This window comes from Paralichthys olivaceus, chromosome 15 (genome assembly GCF_024713975.1).
Source record: "Paralichthys olivaceus isolate ysfri-2021 chromosome 15, ASM2471397v2, whole genome shotgun sequence".
NCBI lineage: Eukaryota > Metazoa > Chordata > Actinopteri > Pleuronectiformes > Paralichthyidae > Paralichthys > Paralichthys olivaceus.
The window spans coordinates 10,816,904-10,840,799 of record NC_091107.1 but is presented as its reverse complement, the minus strand read 5'-3'; the positions used below and the strand labels follow the sequence as shown (position 1 = coordinate 10,840,799).

General features: G+C 42.4%; 2 protein-coding genes across 5 annotated transcripts in view; one reads left to right on the top strand and one right to left on the bottom strand.

Moving 5' to 3' along the window:
* larp1 (La ribonucleoprotein 1, translational regulator) overlaps positions 1-14,251 on the top strand; it is a 43,242-nt gene extending 28,991 nt beyond the window's left edge. For 2 of the 3 annotated variants that reach the window (XM_020085693.2, XM_069539476.1), the window contains 16 exons: positions 1,000-1,134; positions 1,399-1,551; positions 3,101-3,263; positions 3,715-3,859; positions 3,974-4,148; positions 4,377-4,555; positions 5,323-5,439; positions 5,746-6,072; positions 7,800-7,923; positions 8,077-8,282; positions 8,457-8,563; positions 9,218-9,375; positions 9,573-9,717; positions 9,871-9,980; positions 10,222-10,349; positions 10,759-14,251. In XM_020085693.2, coding sequence (XP_019941252.2) covers positions 1,000-1,134; positions 1,399-1,551; positions 3,101-3,263; positions 3,715-3,859; positions 3,974-4,148; positions 4,377-4,555; positions 5,323-5,439; positions 5,746-6,072; positions 7,800-7,923; positions 8,077-8,282; positions 8,457-8,563; positions 9,218-9,375; positions 9,573-9,717; positions 9,871-9,980; positions 10,222-10,349; positions 10,759-10,983 — 2,597 coding nt within the window. In that variant the 3' untranslated portion in view covers positions 10,984-14,251. The remainder of the gene's footprint in view (positions 1-999; positions 1,135-1,398; positions 1,552-3,100; positions 3,264-3,714; positions 3,860-3,973; positions 4,149-4,376; positions 4,556-5,322; positions 5,440-5,745; positions 6,073-7,799; positions 7,924-8,076; positions 8,283-8,456; positions 8,564-9,217; positions 9,376-9,572; positions 9,718-9,870; positions 9,981-10,221; positions 10,350-10,758) is intronic. The other variant, XM_069539475.1, reaches the window with a different exon arrangement.
* A 1,347-nt stretch (positions 14,252-15,598) lies between these two features.
* faxdc2 (fatty acid hydroxylase domain containing 2) overlaps positions 15,599-23,896 on the bottom strand; it is a 16,878-nt gene continuing 8,580 nt past the window's right edge. For both annotated transcript variants that reach the window (XM_069539480.1, XM_069539479.1), the window contains exons 7-11: positions 23,019-23,140; positions 20,840-21,045; positions 20,045-20,150; positions 19,568-19,734; positions 15,599-16,961 (exon numbers count right to left, since the gene is read on the bottom strand). In XM_069539480.1, coding sequence (XP_069395581.1) covers positions 16,805-16,961; positions 19,568-19,734; positions 20,045-20,150; positions 20,840-21,045; positions 23,019-23,140 — 758 coding nt within the window. In that variant the 3' untranslated portion in view covers positions 15,599-16,804. The remainder of the gene's footprint in view (positions 16,962-19,567; positions 19,735-20,044; positions 20,151-20,839; positions 21,046-23,018; positions 23,141-23,896) is intronic.

Here is a 23,896-nt window from a genome sequence, read left to right as displayed (position 1 = left end):
TTAGGCAACAAAAAACCTTGACCTTTCTTACATGGACTGGTGTGACCTGCAGATGTGCTGTAGAAGTGATGAGGACTTCATGTCTCTTCTCTGACTAAACATCAATGAAGAGAACTTTCAAAACTCTGATCTCAGCATTGAAGCAAAAAGGAAAAATCAGGCACTGGCAGATCTAGATGGATTTTAACAGCCCCAGACAAATGTTTATTTAGATATAGGTCAGTGTTTAATGATGTGTGTGTATGTGTTGTTTTGATTAATTGTCAGAACCAAACAGCTATTTGGCTAAAAAATAGAAAATCCAGATTTGGTGGAAGAAAATATTTTGCCTTGGCTTTGGCCATGTGCTCTTCTAAGTGCCATTCTCCTTTGCTCTGCACCTCCCTCACTCTCTTACTCGATTTCTCTCTCTCGCTCCGTTACCCTCTCAGTCAGCAGTCGGACGCAGGGCCACGTCACTTTAAAAAGTGGCCGTCATTTCCTCTTGCATGTGGTATCTGTCACACGCTGACCCAAAGTTACACTCATCATTCCTACAAGGACATGGTTTTACACAGCAGATCAATAATGCATCCTGCTGGCCAACAGAGGTAGTGCAGCTGATTTAATGCTGTGTCACCACCAAGCACCATTTTTTCTCATAATCACTGTTATACAGTTGCCACATCCAGCGACTAAATGCTGCTTCACAGCTCAGTTAACAATTTTAAAGTGATTCAAAAGCTATACTATTTTTATTCTTTTTTAAATTTCCTTAGATATGATTTATATGTGAAGGACAAGTATGAAATAAATCTTAATTCTTTTTATAATTTATATTTAAACATTGGGTTTATGTATCAGCTTACTAATATAAAAAACAGTAAGTCCATAAAATGTTTTTTATTTAGAATTTTACTTAGCTTTTAATCAAAACTTTAAAATTTAACTTGGGACTAAAGGAATCAATTAGTGCCTTTCCTCTCTAAATGTGTTGTCTGTTGCTGTCATTACAAACAGGAAACAAGCAGAAGTGGGTTCCCCTGATGATTGAGGTGAAGTCCGAGGGTCCCAGGGAGCGCTCGGCCTCCAGGAACAACAGCAGGCAGAACGAAAACCCCCGCCTCCCTCCCAACGCCAGGAACGATCTCAGAGGTGAGTCTGCAATGCCAACATTGACATCACAGCGAGGCTGCACGTACTGCATTTAGCTGTTAGCAGCGTGCATGACTCAGCAGCAGAATGTGGAGAGATCAGTGAACTTCCTGCTACTTTGCTACATCTGCTTTTATAGTTTAACTGTTTAAATGAACATTTGTAAATCGCTTGGTTTCTTGTATCCATGTTAGTTTTGTTTTGCTGGTTGAGTGTGGAGATGTTTTTGTGCAGATTTGAAGATTATTGTTGTTGTCCCTGCAGACTGGCACAGTCAGAAGTACGAGCGTGAGTGGCGTGATGATCATGACGAGGTGTCAAGTGTCAAGAGCGAAGGGGCGCCGTTCCGTGGTGGTTTCAGAGGTCGTGGACGTGGTAGAGGAAGAGGCCGGGGGCGAGGCAGAGGTAGCGGTAGAGGTATGTTTTATTTCTTTTATTTCTCTCACAGACAGACACAGAAACAAATGTAAAAATACAACTCAACCACCAGTTTTCAAGATTTCAATATTTTCTCTTGGGGTCAACAGAATCTTTTTTTATTTTTCAGACATAGTGGGCAAAGAAAAATTCAGTATAAACATCACACATGAAGTGTGGCTACAGAGAACTATATTAATACTCATTTTTATTTTAAAACTAATTTACAAAACGCTTATAAAAGGACAGAATTAAAATAAACAGCACAGATTAAATAAATGAAAGATTTTTGGTAGAATATTTTGAGGCCCTTCTAGCTGTGTAAATAAAAATGTAATGTTTTCATTCTTTCTGTTATATATTTTACTCCACACTTTAACTGGTGACATTGTATCGTTCAGATCTAAGCTGCAGATGTGCTGTTGAAGTGATGAGCTCCTCATGTCTCTTCTCTGACTAAACATCATGGAGAGAACTTTTCACATCTCTGATCTCAGCATTGAAATGGAAAAACATAACAAAAATCTCCTGACACTTAACTGGGCTAAGTGCAGGTAATAAGTAGAGTCTATATGTTTTCACTTTTTGCAAATAAACATACAATTAAAATAAACCAGAAACACAGAAGGTGTCCTCCTAATACTGGACTTAAAACATCAACAACCTCAATATAAAGAAGCTGTTGTGGGTAAAAGAGGTAAAATGAGGACAGAGGTAGGACAACATGTTGGCCCCTCAAAGCCCCATTTGAACAACGGGACAAGTCAGATAAAGATAAAGTTAAAACAGTATAACATGCAGAACAGACGGAGAAAACATTAATGCATCAATGACCAACTTTTTATTTAATCATATATATCCTCCCAAGTAGAAAGGCTTTGCTTTTCCCAACAAAATCAAGCAGGTTTAACAAAGCAGTGTCTGCCTTATCTGAGAGAACCTTAACTTTCTGTCCCGTGGTGGTTGTGTTGGGGCTCCACCAAGCCTCCAACAAAAACATGTAATAACAACCAGAAATTGTTTGAGTGAGCAGAAGGCCTTGGATTCAGCAGAAGAAGCAGGTTTCCTGTTGGTTTTGGCAGGATTCTCCCTCTCTCCTCCCCCATCACTCTTTTTTATACACTCTGATTTCCCTCACCCTCTCCACTTGTTTCTCTCTGCGTTTTCTGTTTCCTTGCTCGCCCCCCCACACTGAGGGAGAGAAAACATGGGAAACCTTTAAAACTGTGCTAGGGAAGAAAAATGTGAGAGAATATAAAGATGAAGAAACAACATGGAGGATAACCACCAGTTGTGTGTGTGACTACAAAACAAACATATCAAATATTCATTACCTAAGAAAGAATGTGAAAATACTAACTGGAAGAGAAGGATCAAAAGGCAAACTACTGTTAAAATAAATGGAATTAGGAAATGCAAGCAGCTGCTTGTATTGTTTTTATAGTTTGGATAGACCACAAACAATGAAGCATTAGAGTTAAAGATTTTAAAAAGTGAATTGAAAACTCAAATCTCTGCCTCTGTAACTGACTGTGTCTGTCCCATCAAGGCCACTACGACTACCACTACAATTACAAGTCCTACGACATGAAGGATGGACCCTACGGTCAGAAGTTCGGCAACTCTATGACCTACTACTACGACAACATGAGCAGCAACGACCTGTTCTCCGTCGATCAGGACCTGCTGAAGGACTACATCAAGAGGCAGATGTAAGTTTGGCTTATTTTTTACAGTAGTGATACACAGACGACGTCAACGCATGGAACACTGTGAAAAATCCGTTTTAGCTGTACTGAAGGTTTTAAACCATTAAATCAAATGTCTGCAGCCGCCTGTCTTTCCCCACGTTTTAGTTCAGTGTCTCTGTCGATGTTGTTAATTAAAGACACAAATGGCCAAAAATACCTTTTTTTCTGAAAACAAAATAAGTAATCAAACCATAGAAACAAAAACTAATTATTTGTCACTTTAAAAAAGGTTTATGGGAAGTCACACATCATCCCTAATTTCTGCCCTTCGCCTAATATAATACCTCTCACCTACCTCATATCTTAGTCTGTCCCATGTTGGACACAAAGGACAAATGTGAGGAAACACTGCAAACTTGTCAAAATGTCCTGGATAATGTTGAGTGTGTCCTCACTTCTTCACCCTGTGCAGTGAGTACTACTTCAGCCTGGACAACCTGGAGCGGGACTTCTTCCTGCGGAGGAAGATGGATCAGGAGGGCTTCCTGCCCATCGGACTCATTGCCAGTTTCCACAGAGTGCAGGCCCTCACCACCGACGTCAACATCATTATAGAGGTTAGCACATTTCTTTCCCTCACTGGGATTCTGCTGATTAAAGTGAAGAGCAAAGTTGCAGTTATATAATCTGAGATTATGAGAATGTGATTTTTAAACTGTTTCTCTCGTCAGGCTTTGAAGGACAGTAAGGAAGTGGAGGTGATCGACATGAAGATCCGTCGGAAGGTGGACCCTGAGAAGTGGCCTCTCCCGGGCCTGACCATGCCAAACCACACCCACACCGACTTCTCCCAGCTCATAAACTGCCCCGAGTTTATCCCGAGACAAATGACTGAGGAGCCCAGTGGTGAGCGCTCTGACCTGCTGTTAACAAAGCTCTGCTAAAATTTTCTGAAACAAGACAATTTATATTGAAAGCAAGTCCAAATACTTAAACTCCATCAGCAGATTAAACGTTTTAGGCCTCACTAGGTCTTGTGTCATGATTTTGTGGTTTCAGATCTCTCACTTCATTTGCACTTTGGCATTAGTAATAATTTACATTGTTCTCCGTGACCCTGTGTGTTTGCTGCAGGGTCTCCAAGGGCCTCTACACCAGTGCATCAGCTGAAGACTGAACCGGACATTTCCAACCTTAAGACGATGCCTAAGGGCCTCTCCGCCAGCCTCCCTGACCTGGACTCTGAGTCCTGGATCGAGGTCAAGAAGAGGCCCAGACCCTCCCCGGCCAGACCCAAGGTCAGCACAGAGAAGGTGAAGTTAACATCAAACTCGTCACCCACATGATCATTACATTACGTTTTCCGTTCTGTTCTTCCATGGCCACTTGCCGGCTGAAACATGTATTTCTGTGAAATCGGATAGGAGATTTGGGGAATTTTGATATTACATATTCTGAGAATAAGTCTTTCTGCTTATCCAAACTACTTAATGGATTAACCTATCACCAAATATTTGTATTCTGAATTTATAGTTTAAAGTCATTGATCAAAACTCTTTATTTCCTTGATTTAGTTTCTATAGTTATGTGGATATTCTGCTTTTCTGTTTTGTATCAATTTAAACAGAAATAAATGTTAATGCATTTTAAATGAACAATTCAAATATATTCAACCCTAACCCTATTTTCTCACACATATTTTAGTATTTTCAGACATTTATCCAAAGAATAATTGACAGATTCATTGATAATGATAGCAAGGGTGATTAGCACAGGTCCTACAAACTAATTCAGTTAATACTGACAAGCTTTTGTCAGACATTGTTCATGTAGAACAAATGAGATTCATCCTCACAAGCTCACACAGCATCCTTTTCAGATTTTAAGCACTTTTTGTTGAAACATTTCATGTGCTTTTTTTCATTTGTAAAAGAAAAACCTAAGAAAGACCAGTTTGGTTTCTCCTCATCGTATTCCTAACTTTCCACATTGGTTTTCATTCTGCCATCTTTTCACTTCTTCCCATATCCCCGTCCTCCACCACCTCCTCCTGTGTGTTGGTGCTGTTTGACTGATGCAGGCCCCCTCGTTGCAGCAGCAACAACAGCAGCAGCAGCAGAGGGAAAAGGATGAATTGATTCGTTCCCCATTGCTGCAGCCCGGCTCCTCACCAATGCCTGCTACCTCAGGAAATAAGGTTTGTTTGACTTTTATACTCTCAACTCTTATTGCCCTTTTTATAAGGACCACAAATATCAATTTTTTTGTAAATTTTATCATGAAGGTTATTAAATGTCATAGATATTTAATTTACAAAGGATACATATCAGAGAAAAGCTGCAAATCCTCAAATATGAGAAGCTAGAACAAGATCATAGAATCAACTGATGTTCAACTGAATTTTCTGAAGATAAACTAATCAATAAATTAACTGTTATTTCAATTCAGTTGACCACCTTCTCATAGTTTCTTTTGTCTTTGCTTTGATTCATTCTGTGCTCAGGACGGTGCCGAGCCGGATGAACCGGAAGAGCTGGACTTCATGTTCGACGAGGAGATGGAGCAGATGGACGGCCGGCGCAACACCTTCACCGACTGGTCGGACGAGGACACGGACGGCGAGATAGACGACCATGATGTGAACAAGATTCTTATTGTGACACAGACTCCGCCCTACCTGAGGAAGCACCCAGGGGGCGACCGCACAGGACACCACACGTCGCGCTCCAAGCTGAGCAGCGAGCTGGTCAAGGTGATCAACGACGGGCTCTTCTACTACGAGCAGGACCTGTGGGACGACACGTACGAGCCCGAGTACGCCACCATCAAGGTGAGGCCTTGTGTTATGATGATTCTGCCTTTTAAAAACTCAATTTTAGTCAAACCGTGTTACGTTTTATATTAACTTCTTTACACTGTCCTTTTTTAAACATAAATTATCTATAAAATCATACATAAAAGTGAGGTCTGTTTGAATCATGAATATTCAGATGATAATCTTTTAAGGCTCATTGTTTTTGGTTTCTAATGATTCTCACCAACAATCTTTTCCTGGGAGAAATGGATTATTTCAAACACATTTTAAAATGTATTTTATGTTGCCACAAATCTAAAAGTTGTCATTTCAGGATGGTGTTTTTTATTTAGTAAAATTAAATAATACCCTTCTTTGTTAAATGTTAGATTTAGAGTTAAAACAAGCGTGAATTGTTGAAATTTGTTTATTTTGAAAATCAACAGTTACAGGAATTCTGGACATTTTTTGGTCATTTTAAAAAACAAAAATCATAAATGGAGATTCGACCAGAATGTCCGTGACCAGTGTGACTCAAGGTGGGCTCTTCTGACAGCTTCCATGTTACATCACTGTGTCTAAGTCCAGGTGATGATACGTTTATTCTTCCCCAGTTAAAGCTGTTTCTGGACATGGAAACCCGACACAGAACAGAAAGTTGTTTTTTTGTTTGGTTTGGTTTCTGTTGTCACGGCTGCCCATTGTAACATTGTTTAAGGCTTTGTGGGACCTTCACGTGCTCGCCCACATCTAGTGGCGTGTGGAACAGAGGACACTTGTTTATAAATAAACCCCACACACAAGGCCTCGGCCTGAGGGGGACGAAGTGACGGGCTGCAGGGGGAGACAAAGATGGACGCTCAGAGATCTGAGGAGACTTGGTGGAAGGAAGGCGAGAGTGTGAGTCGCACTTTGTGTAATGATGAAAACCTGCACGAGGCTAGTTTTTGAACTGAGCTGTTGTTGCAGTTGGAACAGTAGCTGTTGTGTTATTAGAAGGTTGGAAAATTCAGGGTCTGTGTCGATGTGACTCAGCTGGTGAGCGTGTCAGTGTCAGAACAGTGAGGGACACCGGACATGAAGGTGAAAAGAGTGTTTTTGGCAGCTGTGTTTTGCTGCTGCATCTCAATCTCCAGACTGCTGCAGATCAGGTCCGTTCATCATCCATTTGTTAAAAATCATTATACCAGGTTAATTTTATTTTATTTGTTTATTTCTTATCTGTTAGGTTTTTTGAAGGACACTGTTTTAACCCACCTCAGTCTGTCTGTTTGATGTCACTATGATCACATTAAAAATAGCTGAACAGATTACACACAAATTGGTGGAAGGATGAGAAGAAAGAAAGAGCCTGTTAAGTTTTGGAGTGATCCAGATAAATGGGCGGAAACAGAAACTTTTTTCCCCCCTTTCTGTAACATTGCTGTCTGGGACATTTTTTGACATTTTCACCAGTTTCCCAGGAATAATTAATGGCTCTATTTAAAGGACTGATCTCTGTGTGTGAAATTTGGTGCTTGAATTTAAGGAGACTGTTGAGCCTTGGTGAAGGTATTCACTCTACTGAGTGCTATTTAAGATGTTTTTAGTTATGTTTCAGAGAAAAAGCCAAATTCTGTGATATCAGTCTTTACATTTTTGGCTTCTACAGGAATGGTCACTTAACAGATTTCACCATTAAACTTCGCCCTTGACCTCTTAGATTTGTAGCAAGAGAAAGATGTTTTCGCTCGTCACATTAATGCTAATTCTACCGTCTACAGCAAGAGGTGGAGAACTTCAAGAAGGTCCACCTGATCAGCCGCGAAGAGTTTGACTGCCTGACCCCCGAACCCCCTGTCGACCCCAACCAGGAAGTCCCACCAGGCCCACCACGACCTCAGCAGAGTAAGAACACACAAGGCACAAAAGAAACAAATTCATGCAAGATTCAGTTTGAGGAGCCGTGAAATGTGATCAGTTCTGGAGAATCTTTTAATAACCTGCTGGAAGTTGTTTCTGTCTTATTTTTTATTTTTGTGACACTTCTTCTCTCTTCAGTCCCCACAGATGCTTTGGCAAACAAACTCTTTGGTGCCCCTGAGCCCTCCTCCATAGCTCGCTCTCTCCCGACTACTGTGCCTGACTCACCCAACTACCGCAGTGCCCGGACGCCACGCACGCCTCGCACCCCTCACCGAAAGGACTCGACCATGACGCCGCGCTTCTACCCAGTGGTGAAGGAAAGTCGGCCTGTTGATGCCAAGGTAAGATGGTTGCCAGGTGATAGGGAAATCAGATTGATTTGCATGGGAAAGTGACTTCATGTGGTGCAGCACCGGATGTTTTAGAGGATAATAGCAACACTAGCTATTTGTAGCTTTGACCGTTCACTTACTTTCAAATGATCTTGAATCAATTTTCTATCTGTCTTTTTTCAGACGCCCAGGAAGAGGAAGACCCGACACAGCTCCAACCCGCCCATGGAGTGTCACGTTGGCTGGGTGATGGACTCCAGAGAACACCGCTCACGTACGGCCTCAGTCAGGTGAGGACCACTGCTCTGGACTCTCTAATGTTTCTCTTAAATCCCCATAACTACCAAATTTGTTGTTTGTTGGAAAACATTGGGATTTCACCAAGTGGAGCTGCCAAGACAATATGTCTATTTTTGTTTCTTTTTTGGAGGGTTTGTGTGTATAAATGTGCAACAATTAAACGTACCAATTATAAGGATGTCCTGGATTTGTGACTTGATAGTTTCCCAGTATGAGTCAGGATATAATTAGTTTGATAGGTGTTTATTTAAGGTGGTACCATAAGTGTTAAAGATTTCTTAATGTTTCTGCACAGCCCCTATAAATCTATTAAGAAAGAACAAACTTTGCAGGTTTGAGACTCTGAAGTCCAAGTGAGTGACGAGTTTGATTTGAACTCCACCTTCTCTGTGCTGACCTTGGGTCTGGCAGGAGAGGGTCTGGGCCTCTTCTTCATTTGCTTAATTAACTGAATGTTTGTGAGCAGACTTAACTGTACTTGTGGTCTTTTAATTTTTGCATTGGGATTCTTTCATGGTTAAAATTGCCTTTATGTTGTCTCTGTCCCATATATCAGGCTCAGTTTCGGGACCTACTTTACAGCTTTAGTAGTTCTAAAACTTAATGTGGTTGTCCTCCTTCTCCTCCACCTCTCTCCCTCTCAGCTCTAACGCCAGCCCATCAGAGGGCACTCCTGCCCTGGGTAACATTGGGTGCACGCCTCAGTCCCTCCCCAAGTTCCAGCACCCGTCACATGAGCTGCTCAAGGAGAACGGCTTCACGCAACACGTTTACCACAAATACCGCCGGCGCTGCCTAAATGGTAAACAAACAAACGCATTATCCTCCTTCTCCTGTATTGTATCTTTATTTTATTCTATCCTCAAATATCTGAAAAAATCCTTATTTTAATATTTAACTGATTCTAGATCTTTCCTTCTGTTTTTGCCCATTGATATTGTTTATGTATTTTTAAATAACCTTGTCCACTTTGCCCCTTCTCCTCTCGACTAATCACAGAGCGAAAGCGACTGGGAATCGGCCAATCGCAGGAAATGAACACACTCTTCCGTTTCTGGTCATTTTTCCTGCGGGATCATTTCAACAGGAAGATGTACGAGGAGTTCAGGCAGCTGGTGGTCGAGGATGGAAAGGAAGGATACAGGTAAGAACCACCATCTCCTCAATAGCACAACCTTTTTTCAACTTATCTGCCCTATGCTGTGTTAGTTATTTACTTGTTGCTTTGTTGGTCAGATTTAAGAGACCTCCAGTGGATTAATTTCTGATTTTCTGCCTCCTCCGTTACATGTTGCAGGTACGGTTTGGAGTGCCTCTTCAGGTACTACAGTTATGGTCTAGAGAAGAAATTCAGGCCAGATATTTTTAAGGATTTCCAAGAGGAGACCATGAAAGACTACGAGGCTGGTGAGTTAATCAGTGTGGTCAGATCAGATGAAATGTGTTCTTCATAAAACATCTCGATCTGTTTCCTTCCTCATAAATGAATCCATGAATTTATTTGTTGATTAAAAAACGGCAGTGATTACACACATAAAAAACCACAGAGGATAAAAAGATGAGACAGACTAAAGGCTTATTTTCACCACAGGATGTCAGAGTTTTTCACTTTTATCTCCTGCTTATTGTATCTGTCTCCTGTTTACAGGTCAGCTTTATGGACTGGAGAAGTTCTGGGCCTTCCTCAAATACGCCAAAGCCAAAACCATGGAGATCGATCCCAAGCTGCAGGAGTGTCTGAGCAAGTTTAAACGTCTGGAAGATTTTAGGATTGATGTAAGTACAATATTTTTGTAAAGGTTTATTTAAATGTATAGATCTCTGACCCTGAAAAGGTTGGTTTAATTGTTTAAATAGGAAATGTTTGAAGTTCTGTTCCTCTGTAAACTCATTTAAAGTAGAAGGTTGTGTTTCTTTAAGAAAGTTATCTACAGATCAAATGTAGCATAAATTAAAAATTAATTTAAATTAATCTTAAAAATTCAACCTTGAAGTCACCACTTGATATTCTGACCTGATCACGCAACCTCAAAGACATAAACTTTGTTTCATGTTATTTCTTTAAAAGAACAAGTTGCTGCTTCCATTTTCTTAACAACACAGATGTGATGGTTCATAATAACTGAAGGTTATGTCACAATCTGTTCCCTCATTTAAATTCCACCCTGCTTTTTTATGCATCTAGCCGCCTATGGAGGAAGGAGGCCGCAGAAGACACTCGTCCAGCGGGGACGGTCGCCGCCGGCACCCCTCCCAGCCCACCAGTCGGCCCCACAGCCAGGCCAGCTCAGGCCCCAGCCCTGCCCCCACCGCCCAGGGCCCTGCAGCCAGGGAGGATGCCAAACCCACCAGTCAGAAAACCCCCGCCACTGCCGCTGACCCCGCACCGGATACCAAGACGCTGAAGTAATGCCACAAACGCACCGGCTCGCATGGATCAACTCTACCACGTCTGGAAGTCGCCGGTTCTCTCTGTGCAACGGGGAGGGGGGAGGGGTGTCCAGCCCTCCATTCAAACTTGAGATTTTTTTTTCATTGAGAGAGAAATAAGAAAATATTGAAAATTATCTCTTTGGTCATGAGTTCTAAGTTTTTTCAGGACATTTTTTTATTGAGGCAAAGAATGGATGAGATATCAGGCTTTCTTTTTTTCACATCATTGCTGGTCCACGCGGTGGATGTTTTAGCAATGATTTACTATCCTGGAATTTATTTTTTTCATGTTGACCTCCCCCTCTCCATCACTGGAACCCCTCTTTGATCGTCACGCTGGCTGAAAGATTTTTGATTCCTTGCCCAGATCTCAGATTAATGATTATTATTTCTTCGGCATGTGGTGGGATTGGAAATAGTTTGAACCAGACTGAGCATCTGAAAAGTCCCACAGTCGACTCGCTGGAGGCTGCGCTGCTCCTGACGTCCGACCGGACCAAAGTGGTTTGAACCAAGCGACTGACATTTTCATCTGCAGAGCCCAGAGCGAGCGCTCAGCTTAGGGCTGAAAATTAGAAATATTTGTTTTACTTTATGGCTGGACACTGAGGGGAGAAACATTTAAGAGCTAAATGATAAAAAGAAAGAGAGAAAAAAAAGACTTGTAGCGCCCCCTCAGTATGGACATGATCGTTGAAAGTTGCCTTATTTTAATGGTTTTACCGCTTCGAACTTGTGCCCGCCACCTTATTGTTGATTGTACAGCATTGAATTCACCCATACTTCTGGTCACAGTATGCAGCAGATGCCACTAAGTGGTGCTGTTCCTACCAAACCGCATCCCCCTGCCTCAGTCCCCCCCACTGTCACCTTTTCTCAGCTGTCTTCCAAGTGTCATTGGGTCTGTTACAAGTCCAGTAAATCTTCCCTGTGTTAGCAAGTCGTGGCTTTTTGTGCTGAAACACTTCAGTCAGGTTGAAGTTTGTCGCCCCCTCCCCCCACTACAGATCTCTCTTTGGGTGCTTCCTGACTCTCTGAGCCCCTTCACCTTCCCCGTCAGACGAGCTGCATCCATCCGTTAATCCATCCGCTTGACATCCATCCATCAGCTGACCATCAGTGACACTACAGGACTGGAATCATCCATCTGAATTACTTGAAGAAACGATGGTTATGAGGAAGGGCTCCCGCTCTCTGTGCTAAAGCTCTGGATGGAGATGCTAACGAGGTTCAAACATTTGGCTTCAAACTTCAACTGTCGTTCGCTCGGCTGACCCACTGCTTCAGGAGGCTGACTGGGCCTCTACTGTTTCACACACATGTTCACACGTCAGTTACAGGCACGAATGAATACAGGTACAGATGTAGCAGCCTGAGCAAGATGAAAAATACACACACAGCTCGATGTCTTGCCTCGTTGTGGACAAAAACTCAAAGACTGTATTGTTGGCTCACACCCTGTTCTGTTCCGTCATCTCTCTACCTGCAGTCCTGAGTGGATCATTCAATCTGTATCCACCTCGAGTACTGACGATATCAATGCTGATTTTCTTTTCCTCCATTAATGTAAATGTGAATTTGACAGATGAAGAGAAATGATTACAGCTCCCTGCTACTTGTTTTATTGTTTATAGAACAGATTATATATTTGCCTTACACGTGTACGTACTCTAACTTTTTTTTTTTTATGTTCTCATAATATCTTTTAATGCTTTTTAATTTCAATTTGCAGTGTTTCTAGCGTTGCTATGATAAAGGTGAGTTTTGTGGCTAATTAAAAAAAAAACATCTGTGGATTTCAGAATGAGGAACATGGTTCACATCACAAAAGGGAAAGTTGACATCAGGTTGTCGACGTGTGTCTGTTAAAAACAAAACCTGTTCAAAGTTTTATCATGTTAAATCAGATCATTTGCTGTTTTAGCCAAAATAACAGCGACATTTCAACCAACTGTTAACGTGACCCAAAGAATTATCAAATCTTCAGCCTCCAGGTTTTTGACAGTGTCAGCAAAGTTTAAAATGGTTAAAAAATAATTTGGAGGAGAATATTGAGTCTTAATACAAGTGTTTATCGTGATGCAGATGAATTGACCGATTTTTCATTGACATAACATATGTTTGCTGCAGAGTACAGTCACATTATCTTCAAATGCTTTTGAGGAATTAAACTAGACAAAGCCTGTCAATTTAGTTGAATCTTCGTTGGACACATTGTGCCTGTTATTGTTATTTTTTAAGTCAAGGTCCTATCATCATTTATCCTGTTGGTTGATGTTCCAGCAGATTGGAGGTGGATATCACATCGTCTTGTCAGTGTTTCTTCACTTTCTTCCTCTAAACCCCAAATTGTTGGAAACATGAAAATGCAAAGCAAAGCTATATTTACTATTTTCTTTTACTTTCAATGTCATGTTGGTTTAACTTCAGGGAGATTTGGATCAGTTTCAGAAACTTGCAGTTGATGCATCAAGTTGTTTACTGGAGGTTTGAAGACAGAAAAAGCTACAAACTGTTGAGGAAAGCAAAACTCTGTGAATTTCCCAAAACCAGCGAAAGCCGGGAGCTGGTGGGTGGGTGCAGACATGACGTTCTGCCAGAAGGGGGTGCCTTCCTCCTGGGAAAGTCAAGTGATCCCTCCCTCTAATGTGATCATCACCTGCCATCAGACATTTGGGCGTTTCAAGTGTTTTTGGAACTGTCAGCTTAGAACTGCTGTTAGATGCCCAAACTAAACTGTAGGGGGCACTGCAGCCTCCATTCAGCAGTTTCTCATTGACGTAGCCAGTTGGCCGGACACAGGAGGGATGAATGATGGACACAGGGAAGAGAGAGAGAGCCGCAGAAAACAAGAAAAAAGAGAAAGAACCTGAGTGGGGTTTGTGACGTTGCTGAGAGGAATATGGCTTGTTATGATGACCGGAGACTGAAAACAGGACGAAATTCCATAAAGCCATATGAATAAGAAATAACTGTATATGAACCATTAAAATAGTTCATTACATTACAATATCCTAGGCTTGTCATGAGGAAAAAAAGATGAAAACGAGGAAAAAAACAAAAAAATATATAAAATGGAAAAATGTAAAATACTTGAATGAGATCTTGTATAATATCATTTAATATTCATAATATCTGCTTTGTAGGCTGATGTGATTCGCTATTAGTGTTATTTGTAATTTGTAGTAATTATGCTTTCCTTTAATAAAGAAAAAAAACCACAAAACGGACAAAAAAACCTCAAACATGACTGTTGACTGTTTATTTCTTTGTGTGTATACGTGTGTGTAAACTTGTACTTAAATCTTGTGAAGACTGGAATGAGGGAATGTAAGGACATATTCACAGGTACTCTCCTCTTTAGGGTAGTTTGTGGGTTAGGATTTGCTTTAGGGCTGAGGTAATAATTAGGTTTAAGTTTGTATCTAGGGATAAGCTTGTATTTACTGTTAGGGCTGTAATTAAGGTTAGGGTTACTACGATTAGGGTTGTAACTAGGTTTAGGGTTGTTAGTGTCAGGGTTGTAATTAGATTTAAGGTTGTTAGGATAAGGGTTAGAGTTGTGACTAGTGTTAGGGTTAGGGTTGTGACTAGGGTTAGGGTTGTGACCAGGGTTAAGGATGAAAAACCATTGGAGATCAAGATATTCTTGAATAACTTCCATTGGTACCATCCCCAAGCTTTTACGATCTCCGGAAGGGGTCAAACCACCAAATCTCAGCCAAAAAGTACACAATATTTTGGAATAACTTTTTTTCCAAATTTCAGCACATTTTGAGTAAGCAGCGCAGAGTAATTCACCTTAGGGTGAATAGGGTTAGGGCTGAAATGAGGGTTAGGGTTAGGGTTGCAGCCAGGGTTAGGGTTGGGGAGGAAAACCCATCGGAGATCAAGATATTCTTGAATAACCTTTGTTCTGAAGGTCATAGAGACTTGGAAGTGGGTTCCATCTGAACTAATGTGGGGATGCCCGATCCATTGGTACCATCCCCGAGGTTCTATGACCTCTGGAAAGGGTCAAAGCACCAAATCTCAATCAAAAAGTACACAATATTTTGGAATAACTTTTTTTCTGAAAGTCGTAGAGACGTGGGCATTTCACACATACTAAAGGGGAGACAGCCACGCACCCACACCAAATTTCAGCACGTTTCTAGCAAGCAGCGCAGAGTTATTCACCTTAGGGTGAATAGGGTTAGGGTTAGGGTTGCAGCCAGGGTTAGGGTTAGGGCTGAAATAAGGGTTAGGGTTAGGGTTAGGGTTGTGATTATTGATATTACTATTAGGGTAAGGGTTGTAACTAAGGTTAGGTTTGTAATTAGGGTTAGGGTTGGGGGTAGGTTAGGGTTGTTACTAGGTTACTAGGGTTAGGGTTGTAACTAAGGTTAGGTTTGTAATTAGAGTTAGGGTTGTAATTAGGTTTAGGGTTAGAGTTGTTACTAGGTCTGGGGTTGTAATCAGGGTTAGGGGGTTGTAACTAGGGTTAGGGTTAATCCTTTTTTCTTAGGGTGAAGGTTAGTGTTTTCTTCATCTTTATCAAAAGTTTTAACACTATCAAATAGTCCAGTAAAACATCTTCAAAACAAATCAACCACTGTAAGGAAGATCTTCATTATTTTATTAATTAAACATTTTTTTCCCAACAATCAGTTCTTGTGATACAAATATTAATGAGGTCCTCTGTAATACATTAAGACACATTTAACCCTCAGGGGTATGTTTAAGCCCCATGGAAAAGAAAAGTGCATAAACCCAAACCCTCTCTGAGCAGCAAGTGAACATGAGTTTGAACTGGTGAGATGTTTCTAAACCAGACTTAAAATAGTAAAAGAGATTTATGATCTGTTTTATAACTACAACAGAGTTTTACTTCACGTTACAACCAGAATCTGTTCCTGACGAAATTATTTATGAATTCAAATGTGTTATCTGAAGCGCTGTTTTGTTAATCATGAATGCTAGAAGCTGTGAATCGATAGAAAGCATTTCTTCTGACTATATTTTAAATACCTCACAGTTTAGTTTAAACATGGAGGGCAGGACAGACTAAAAACTGTGTGTGTTTCAGTACAAGGTAAAAATTAAACTAGAGTGACTTATTTGTTTTCACTCACATCCCCAAATTATTCTTTCAACCTAAATTAGGAACTGTAACTTAAAAACAAACTTTCACATTTTTGAGTCCTAAACATTTAAAGTGCCTTGAGATACTGTATGTTATGATTTGGTGCTATACAAAAACAATTCTATGTTATTGTTTTAAAAAGATTTGTCTAAATTTTTTTATGAAATCTTAAAATAATCATGAAAATACAAATATCTAAGGACTAAAATATCCAGAAGAAAAACAAAATTACACATGAAAGTAAAAAATCTAACAATCTATTTTTATCATGTATAACTTCATCTATTAAGAGCTTCTTTAAACCTTTACACTTATAGGATGTTACAGATAACAACCCTGAACTACTGACTTCTCTGTGACTTCACCAACAGTGAACCAATCATGAGAGGCTTATAAACTTCCTCACCCACAGAGGAGGCTGAACTTCAGCATGAAACCTGCACATCTGGTTAAGTGCGAAAACAATATTTCATCTTGTAAAAATAAAACCACAGATAACCACAGTCTGAGCAGACATTCACTGTCTGATCACTGATCAACAGCTTTTCTGGATCAAAATCTTAATCGTCATTTTAGGATCAATTTGGAAATTTTATCTCCACGTGTCACGGTGACATTCCCAAACTTGGTGAGGCCTAGGCCTGAGGTTTTAGAGGTCAGGGGTCACGGGTCATCACTGAGCCTTCTTGGGGGAGTCAGGGATGCTCTCGTTCAGCGGGGTGAGGCTGGCGAGCAGGGTGTGGCGTTCGTACTGCTTGGTCTGACGGAATTTGCTGTCAGTGCCATGGAGCCGGTCAAGCACACCGAGCACGCCGAAATTCTGGTTGAACCTGGACCCAGGAGGGATGAGAGGACAGAGGTTAAAGACGAAGACTGTTTACACAAAGATTAATAATCACATTTAAAAATCTGGTATCCTAATACCTCTGCTAAGAAGATTATGTTTTTGCCCCTGTTTGTTGGTTTGATGGTTTGTTTGTAAGCAGGGTTAATCAAAAACCATTCAGTGGATTTTCACGAAACTTGGTGGAAAGAAAGGATATGGACTAACAAAGAACTCATTAAATTTTGGCCCAAATGGGCGGATTCAGGAAGTTCTTTCACTTTTTTTTAAAGTTGCGAGATTTTGATCGCATTTTTGACATTTTCATCAGTTTCCTAGAGAACAGTTCATGGATCTTGATGGAAAAAAACCAGGCACATTTGGAGGACTGATTCAATAAGTGTGTAACATTTTGTGCAGCTTGATTGAATTTAAGGGGACTGCTGGACCTGACCTTGGTATATGTTTGTGGAGGTGAAGGGGTGGCGAGAACCTTCACCTGCACCACTGAGGATCAATCAGCACAGGTGAGAGCTGTTAGCTGATTGATCCTCAGACGTTAAAAGGAGGCAGCAGAGCTGCCTCCAGAAGAACTCTGGGAGAACAAAAAAAGGAACGCACTAGACTCAGAACACTAGAAGGCTCTGAGAACACGGAGAACTCCGAGAAGGCTCTGAGAACACTGGGAGAACGCACTAGACTCGGGAGAAGGACACTTGAGAGACGGAGGAAGCCAGAGGTCCAGCAGATAGTGCTGGACCCATTTAAGTTACATGTTTGGTATTTTCAGTTGGACCTTAATAAAAAGATGTTGGTAACCACGCAATGGTTGGACTGGTCTGTCTCTGGCTGTCGTGAGGGGAACCCCGTGGCGTGGTCCAACGCCACACTGGCACCTGAACAGGGACCTCACACAGCCAGAGACACGGACTGGGTACAATCGTTGGGGAAGGAGACGGAGGAGATCCTGAGGCAGACGCAGGAGAACCTGAGGCAGACGGAGGAGATCCTGAGGCAGACGAAGAGGATGAGGCTTGGGCGTCTCACCTGTGGCGCCGAGCTGGAGGGGGCGGGGAGCGCTGGTCCCCGATCGGCGGTGAAGCCGATGGGTCCGGCTCCAGGGTCAGCGGGGAAGCTGACGCCTCCGGTTCCAGCGCTGAGGTCGGCGGGGAAGCCGAGACCTCCGGTTCCGGTGCCTCGGTCGGCGGTGAAGCCGACACCTCCCGGGCCGACTCCTCTTCCTGCTCCCGTGTCAGCGGAGAAGCTGACGCCTCCGGTCCCGGTGCCTAGGTCGGCGGTGAAGCCGACACCTCCCGGGCCGACTCCTCTTCTTGCTCCAGGTTCAGCGGGGAAGCGGACGCCTCCGGTTCCTGCTCTCGGGTCAGCGGGGAAGCTGACGCCTCCGGTCCCGGTGCCGAGGTCGGCGGGGAAGCCGACACCTCCGGGTCCTGCTCCTCTTCCTGCGCCCCGGTCAGCGGAGAAGCTGACGCCTCCGGTCCCGGTGCCGAGGTCGGCGGGGAAGCCGACACCTCCGGGTCCTGCTCCTCTTCCTGCGCCCCGGTCAGCGGAGAAGCTGACGCCTCCGGTCCCGGTGCCGAGGTCGGCGGGGTCTCCCGGAGGGCGGCGCACTCCTGTTCCGGGGTCCAAGGTGCCCGTGCGGCGGCGCCCACCTGCTCCGGGGGCCAAGGTGCCCGTGCGGCGGCGCCCACCTGTTCCGGGGTCCAAGGTGCCCGTGCGGCGGCGCCCACCTGTTCCGGGGTCCAAGGTGCCCGTGCGGCGGCGCCCACCTGTTCCGGGGTCCAAGGTGCCCGTGCGGCGGCGCCCACCTGCTGAGGGGTCCAAGGTGCCCGTGCGGCGGCGCCCACCTGCTCCGGGGTCCAAGGTGCCCGTGCGGCGGCGCCCACCTTCCAGGCCGCCTGAGAGAGGCCGCGTCCCGCGACGCCCACCTGCTCGACCCCCGGAGCGCCTCAGTCGGTGGGCGGGGCTCCTCCCCTGGCCGGATGGGAGGGGGGGGAGTAGTTCAGGCCGGATAGCTCCCGGGCCTGAGTTTGACGGTGGGGGTATGTGGAGGTGAAGGGGTGGCGAGAACCTTCACCTGCACCACTGAGGATCAATCAGCACAGGTGAGAGCTGTTAGCTGATTGATCCTCAGACGTTAAAAGGAGGCAGCAGAGCTGCCTCCAGAAGAACTCTGGGAGAACAAAAAAAGGAACGCACTAGACTCAGAACACTAGAAGGCTCTGAGAACACGGAGAACTCCGAGAAGGCTCTGAGAACACTGGGAGAACGCACTAGACTCGGGAGAAGGACACTTGAGAGACGGAGGAAGCCAGAGGTCCAGCAGATAGTGCTGGACCCATTTAAGTTACATGTTTGGTATTTTCAGTTGGACCTTAATAAAAAGATGTTGGTAACCACGCAATGGTTGGACTGGTCTGTCTCTGGCTGTCGTGAGGGGAACCCCGTGGCGTGGTCCAACGCCACAATGTTCTTCTGAATGTCATTCTAGTTTTTACAAGGATTTTATGTCCCAACACATCTAAGAGTACATATGTTTCATGTTGCAAGATTCTGTTAAATCCCACTCCTGGATGAGTGGGCAGGGGGACTCACTTGAGGTGGTGGAAGTCGTGGAACTCCGGGGAGGGCAGGAAGGGGAGGTGGTATCCACAGTGGGAGATGGTGGTGCTCCACAGGACCAGGCAGTACCAGAGGGTGGTGGTGGCCACGTGGGAGCCCAGGATCAAGGGTCCGAGCACCACCGGCAGCATGTTAGAGATCTACCACCAGAGAGGAAGAGCAAACATGTTTAATGGACGAAGAAAAATCCAGAATAACCCTCAAAATCAAACCTTCCACAGCTGAATCAAGAGCAGTGAGCTCAGATTGTTTTTCAGGATCAGATTTTTTTCAAAATTCCGGAAGTGAAAATGAAATGCATTTGATTGATTTGTGACAGTTGCAGCTGGTGTGAGTTTTTATCAGGAGATGAGATAATGTAGACTCAAAAACTAAGACTGATATCACATTGAGGGTGAAAGAAATATTATAATGTTGAAATCTAGAGAGGCAGAGAGGGGGATGACTCGCCATGTGCTCCAGGGGATGAGCGTAAATGCAGACGATGCCGATGGGAGCGGTCCACTCGTGGTGCTGTTTGTGATAATGCTTGTAGAAGCCAGGATGATGGAAGAGCCTGAGAGAAAAGTTGACAATCAGAATAAAAACACATTTTTAATCTTTTAATACCTCCCCCTTTAACATGCCCCAGTTCAAATTATGTATATCTCTGCAAGTAAAGGGTCTATATGAAGAATCTTGGTTTCTATATAAAGGTAACATTACTAGGTGTAAGCATCAATCTAGATTTCACTGAGTCAGAATAAATGAAGACGGAACACAGAATAAAGGAAGACTCCACATCTGCCTAAAAGTTCATTTAGAGTGAATATCTCCTATGAAATTGTGCAGTTGTTGCACCCAAAACCTCATGCAATATATATCACATCTGAACATTATGTGTAATGTTATTCTGTTTAAGTGAAGCAGAGCAAGTTAAAGAGGTTTTAGTAGAAATATGTACAGGCATAATCTCCAAATGGCTGTAAAATATGTGCCATTTGAGATTTTTCACTGTAAAACCCACACAACGTAATATACACAGGGTAATATCATTGCAGCCCACTGTTCATCTTAACTCTTTAAACGCAGCTTCCCAGCAAAAGTTTACCACTAGGTGGCAGTAATGTGTAGTGTTCCAGTGACAAGTGAATCTCAAACGAGCGCAGTTGAAAGTCAGGTGAATTCTTGGAACATGCCTCCACTTTTCAATGACTACATAAACCTTTCTTAAGCAAAGACGTGATACACATGAATGATCTGTACCTGTGTGAGTAGTAGAACATAATTTCCTCTATGAGGGAGAAGATGGCCATTTCCGTCAGGGCCCAGTGGAAGGTGGGCAGCTCGGGGCCACAGGGGTTCCCTCTCCAGCTCATCAGGATGTAAACTGCCACAACCATGGGCCCCGAGATGAGGAACAGGTTGAAGAGGATGGTCTTCAGTGCATGACGGAGCTTTGCTGGATCCACCTGGAGGATGAGGGAGGAGTCATATGAACGTCAATACTATATATATTAATCTCAGATGTCAGAGTTAGATATAGTTGCATTACTGCCATAATACAAGTATTATGTATAATAGTTCTATATATATGGTTGTATCGGTGTTTTCTTTTTATTTAGTTTATAGTTAAACTGGGAATGATCAAACCTCAAAAATGTGTTTGTCATTAGGGTTTGATAACAACATCTTGAAATTTAAAAAAAAAAAGTGTCTATTTTCGATACTGATCTAGTTTTTACTTATACTGATATGGCCCTTCCTCATCTTGATTCATTGTGGGTATTTCTACATTATCCTCATCATATACTACTAAATATTAGTTGTATGTGTTTGTCTTGTTTGATATATAGTTTCCAGCCTTTAAAGACATGTGCTGTGAATAAAGATCATTATTAGAACTGGGGGTTGGAGTTAGTAGTTCAGATCATTTTAATCTGATATATACGTTTATCATAAGAACAGAAAAAGAAAAGTTTTTCAACATCTAGAACTCAAAGAGTAACTGTTTCTAAATATTTGTTCTCATTGTTTCTAATTATTCTTACTGTTATTTATGTTGTATTAATTATTTTCTTGACTAAAATTCAGATACAGCTGAAATCTGTCAATCCACTGGATGAGTAAACTTTGAACCCTGGTTATAAACACACAGACATTGCCTGACCTTTATGTGTGCACACGTGTGTGTGTGTGTGTGTGTGTGTGTGTGGGCACATGTATGTATCTATAAATGAGAGTACATGTATGTGTACTCAGATAAACTTTTGCATAGTTTCTGTACAGTAGTAGACTATACATTAATGAGTGTTGACTAAAGTTCAAACACAACAACTGAGTAATAGACCCGTTCCAACAGATATTTTGACTTGTTTGAAGCAGATAGATTATTATTAATTTAAGGTCCTAGTCTGCTACTTCCTTTATTTACCACATCGAACTGAACAAACACCTGTGAAACCCTGGAAATGAAAGAATCTTTGATTTAGTTTGGAATATCGCCAAAAGGGTTGGAAACAGATACTGTCACTAATCTTGATTGGTTCATTGTGTGTTGTCAGCTAAAACCTAAAAAGAAAAACATCTATGTTGGTGGCCACAGACTCTGAATTTAAGTTACAGGTGGATTAACTGATATAGTACACAACCAGTTATGCAAGTTGTATTGTTGTTATATAACGGCACATGCTGGCCTTGTTTATGACCAGTGCTGCTCAACTTGTTACTATCGGTCAGTGAACTGAGGTATCTCTCCTCTGAGTAATGGACCATAGAAAACACTTAGCTTATCACTGTTGATTACCACAAAGAGAAATGTTGTGTAAATGCATGTCACACAACAGATTTGATGTATAGCACAGCTGGGTAAAGCTGGCACTACAATCAGAGTCTAGAAAATGGTTTGATTATTAATAAACATGAAAACACTTAATGTACACTGCCTTCTTTGTTCTAATCAGTGAAAGGTAATCAATAATCCAATTACATTTCCAGAGTCACCTCCAGCCCTGGTTATCAGACTTATCAAGCCTTTATCTCTGCAGTGTCCGACAACATCTGTTACTCAAACAGGACTTTGGTCAGATGGACATGTGGACACACGAGATCACGTCCTCCTCTCCTCTGTCAGACCTGTCCTTTCTATCTCTGCTGAGGAGAGTCTCTTATCCATCAGGTGCAGCTGAACTGAAGTCCAGACATTTTACTCAGGACTGGCAGGAAAATGTCTGGACTTCAGTGCATGTCTAAAAGCAACATAAGACAAAAACCCAGTGCATCCAAAACATCACACAGAATCAATCTAGTGTCTGAAGTGACCAATAAATTGCAAGAACTCAACAATTATTAAACACATGGCTCAACACAGCAGGGCCAACTCTTTATGTCGAGAGTCAGATAACCTAATCCAACTCTCATCGAATAATGAGGCTTATTATCCTACCGGGTTGTTCTTGTCCATCTGGATGCGGTAGCGTGTGATGAAGGAAGGTTTACCGGTGGTGTCCGCCAACAGCAGCAGAGCATTTGGGACCCAGAACGCCACGGTGGGGATGAACATCGTCCCTGTTGAGATAAACAGGGCCACTGTCACCGTTACATACTTTTACATAATAACTATAATATTATTACATAAACTACATAACATTACATTTCGTTTAGCTGACGCTTTCATCCAAAGTGACTGACAATAATTGCATCAACCATGAGGGAACCAACCCAGATCAACAAGAATCAAGTAAGCACATTTGGTTTCAAAAAGCCAAACTACAAAGCGCTACATGTAAGTGCAACAATATATATATATATATATATATATATATATATATATATATATATATATTTATATCTTTTTGAATTAGTTACTAGACATTATCTTCATCACCAAGGTGTAGTTGGAAGAGATGTGTCTTTAGCCTGCGACGGAAGATGTGTAGACTTTCTGTTGTCCTGGTGTCAATGGGGAGCTCGTTCCACTATTTAAGAGCCAGGACAGCAAACAACTACATGCTTCTTATGTTGTAAAACACAAAATGTCTGACATAGATAATATCCTACAGAGAAATGCAGTCGGACAGTTTATGACACAACACATGATTTCTGCATGATAAACCTTGAGAACAGAGGTTTCAGTTGTACAGTATTTCTTCTATGAATGATACCGAATCAAAAAAATAGTTTTGAGCAGTCACATCATCGAGAAAACAAAGCTCTGTATCTCAGAGGAGATCAAATCATGTTTGTTTGATTATGTTTTTTTAGAGCTGAGTGCTGTGTGCTTTTGTTTTGCAGCACGATCGTCTGAAGAAACACGGCTACACA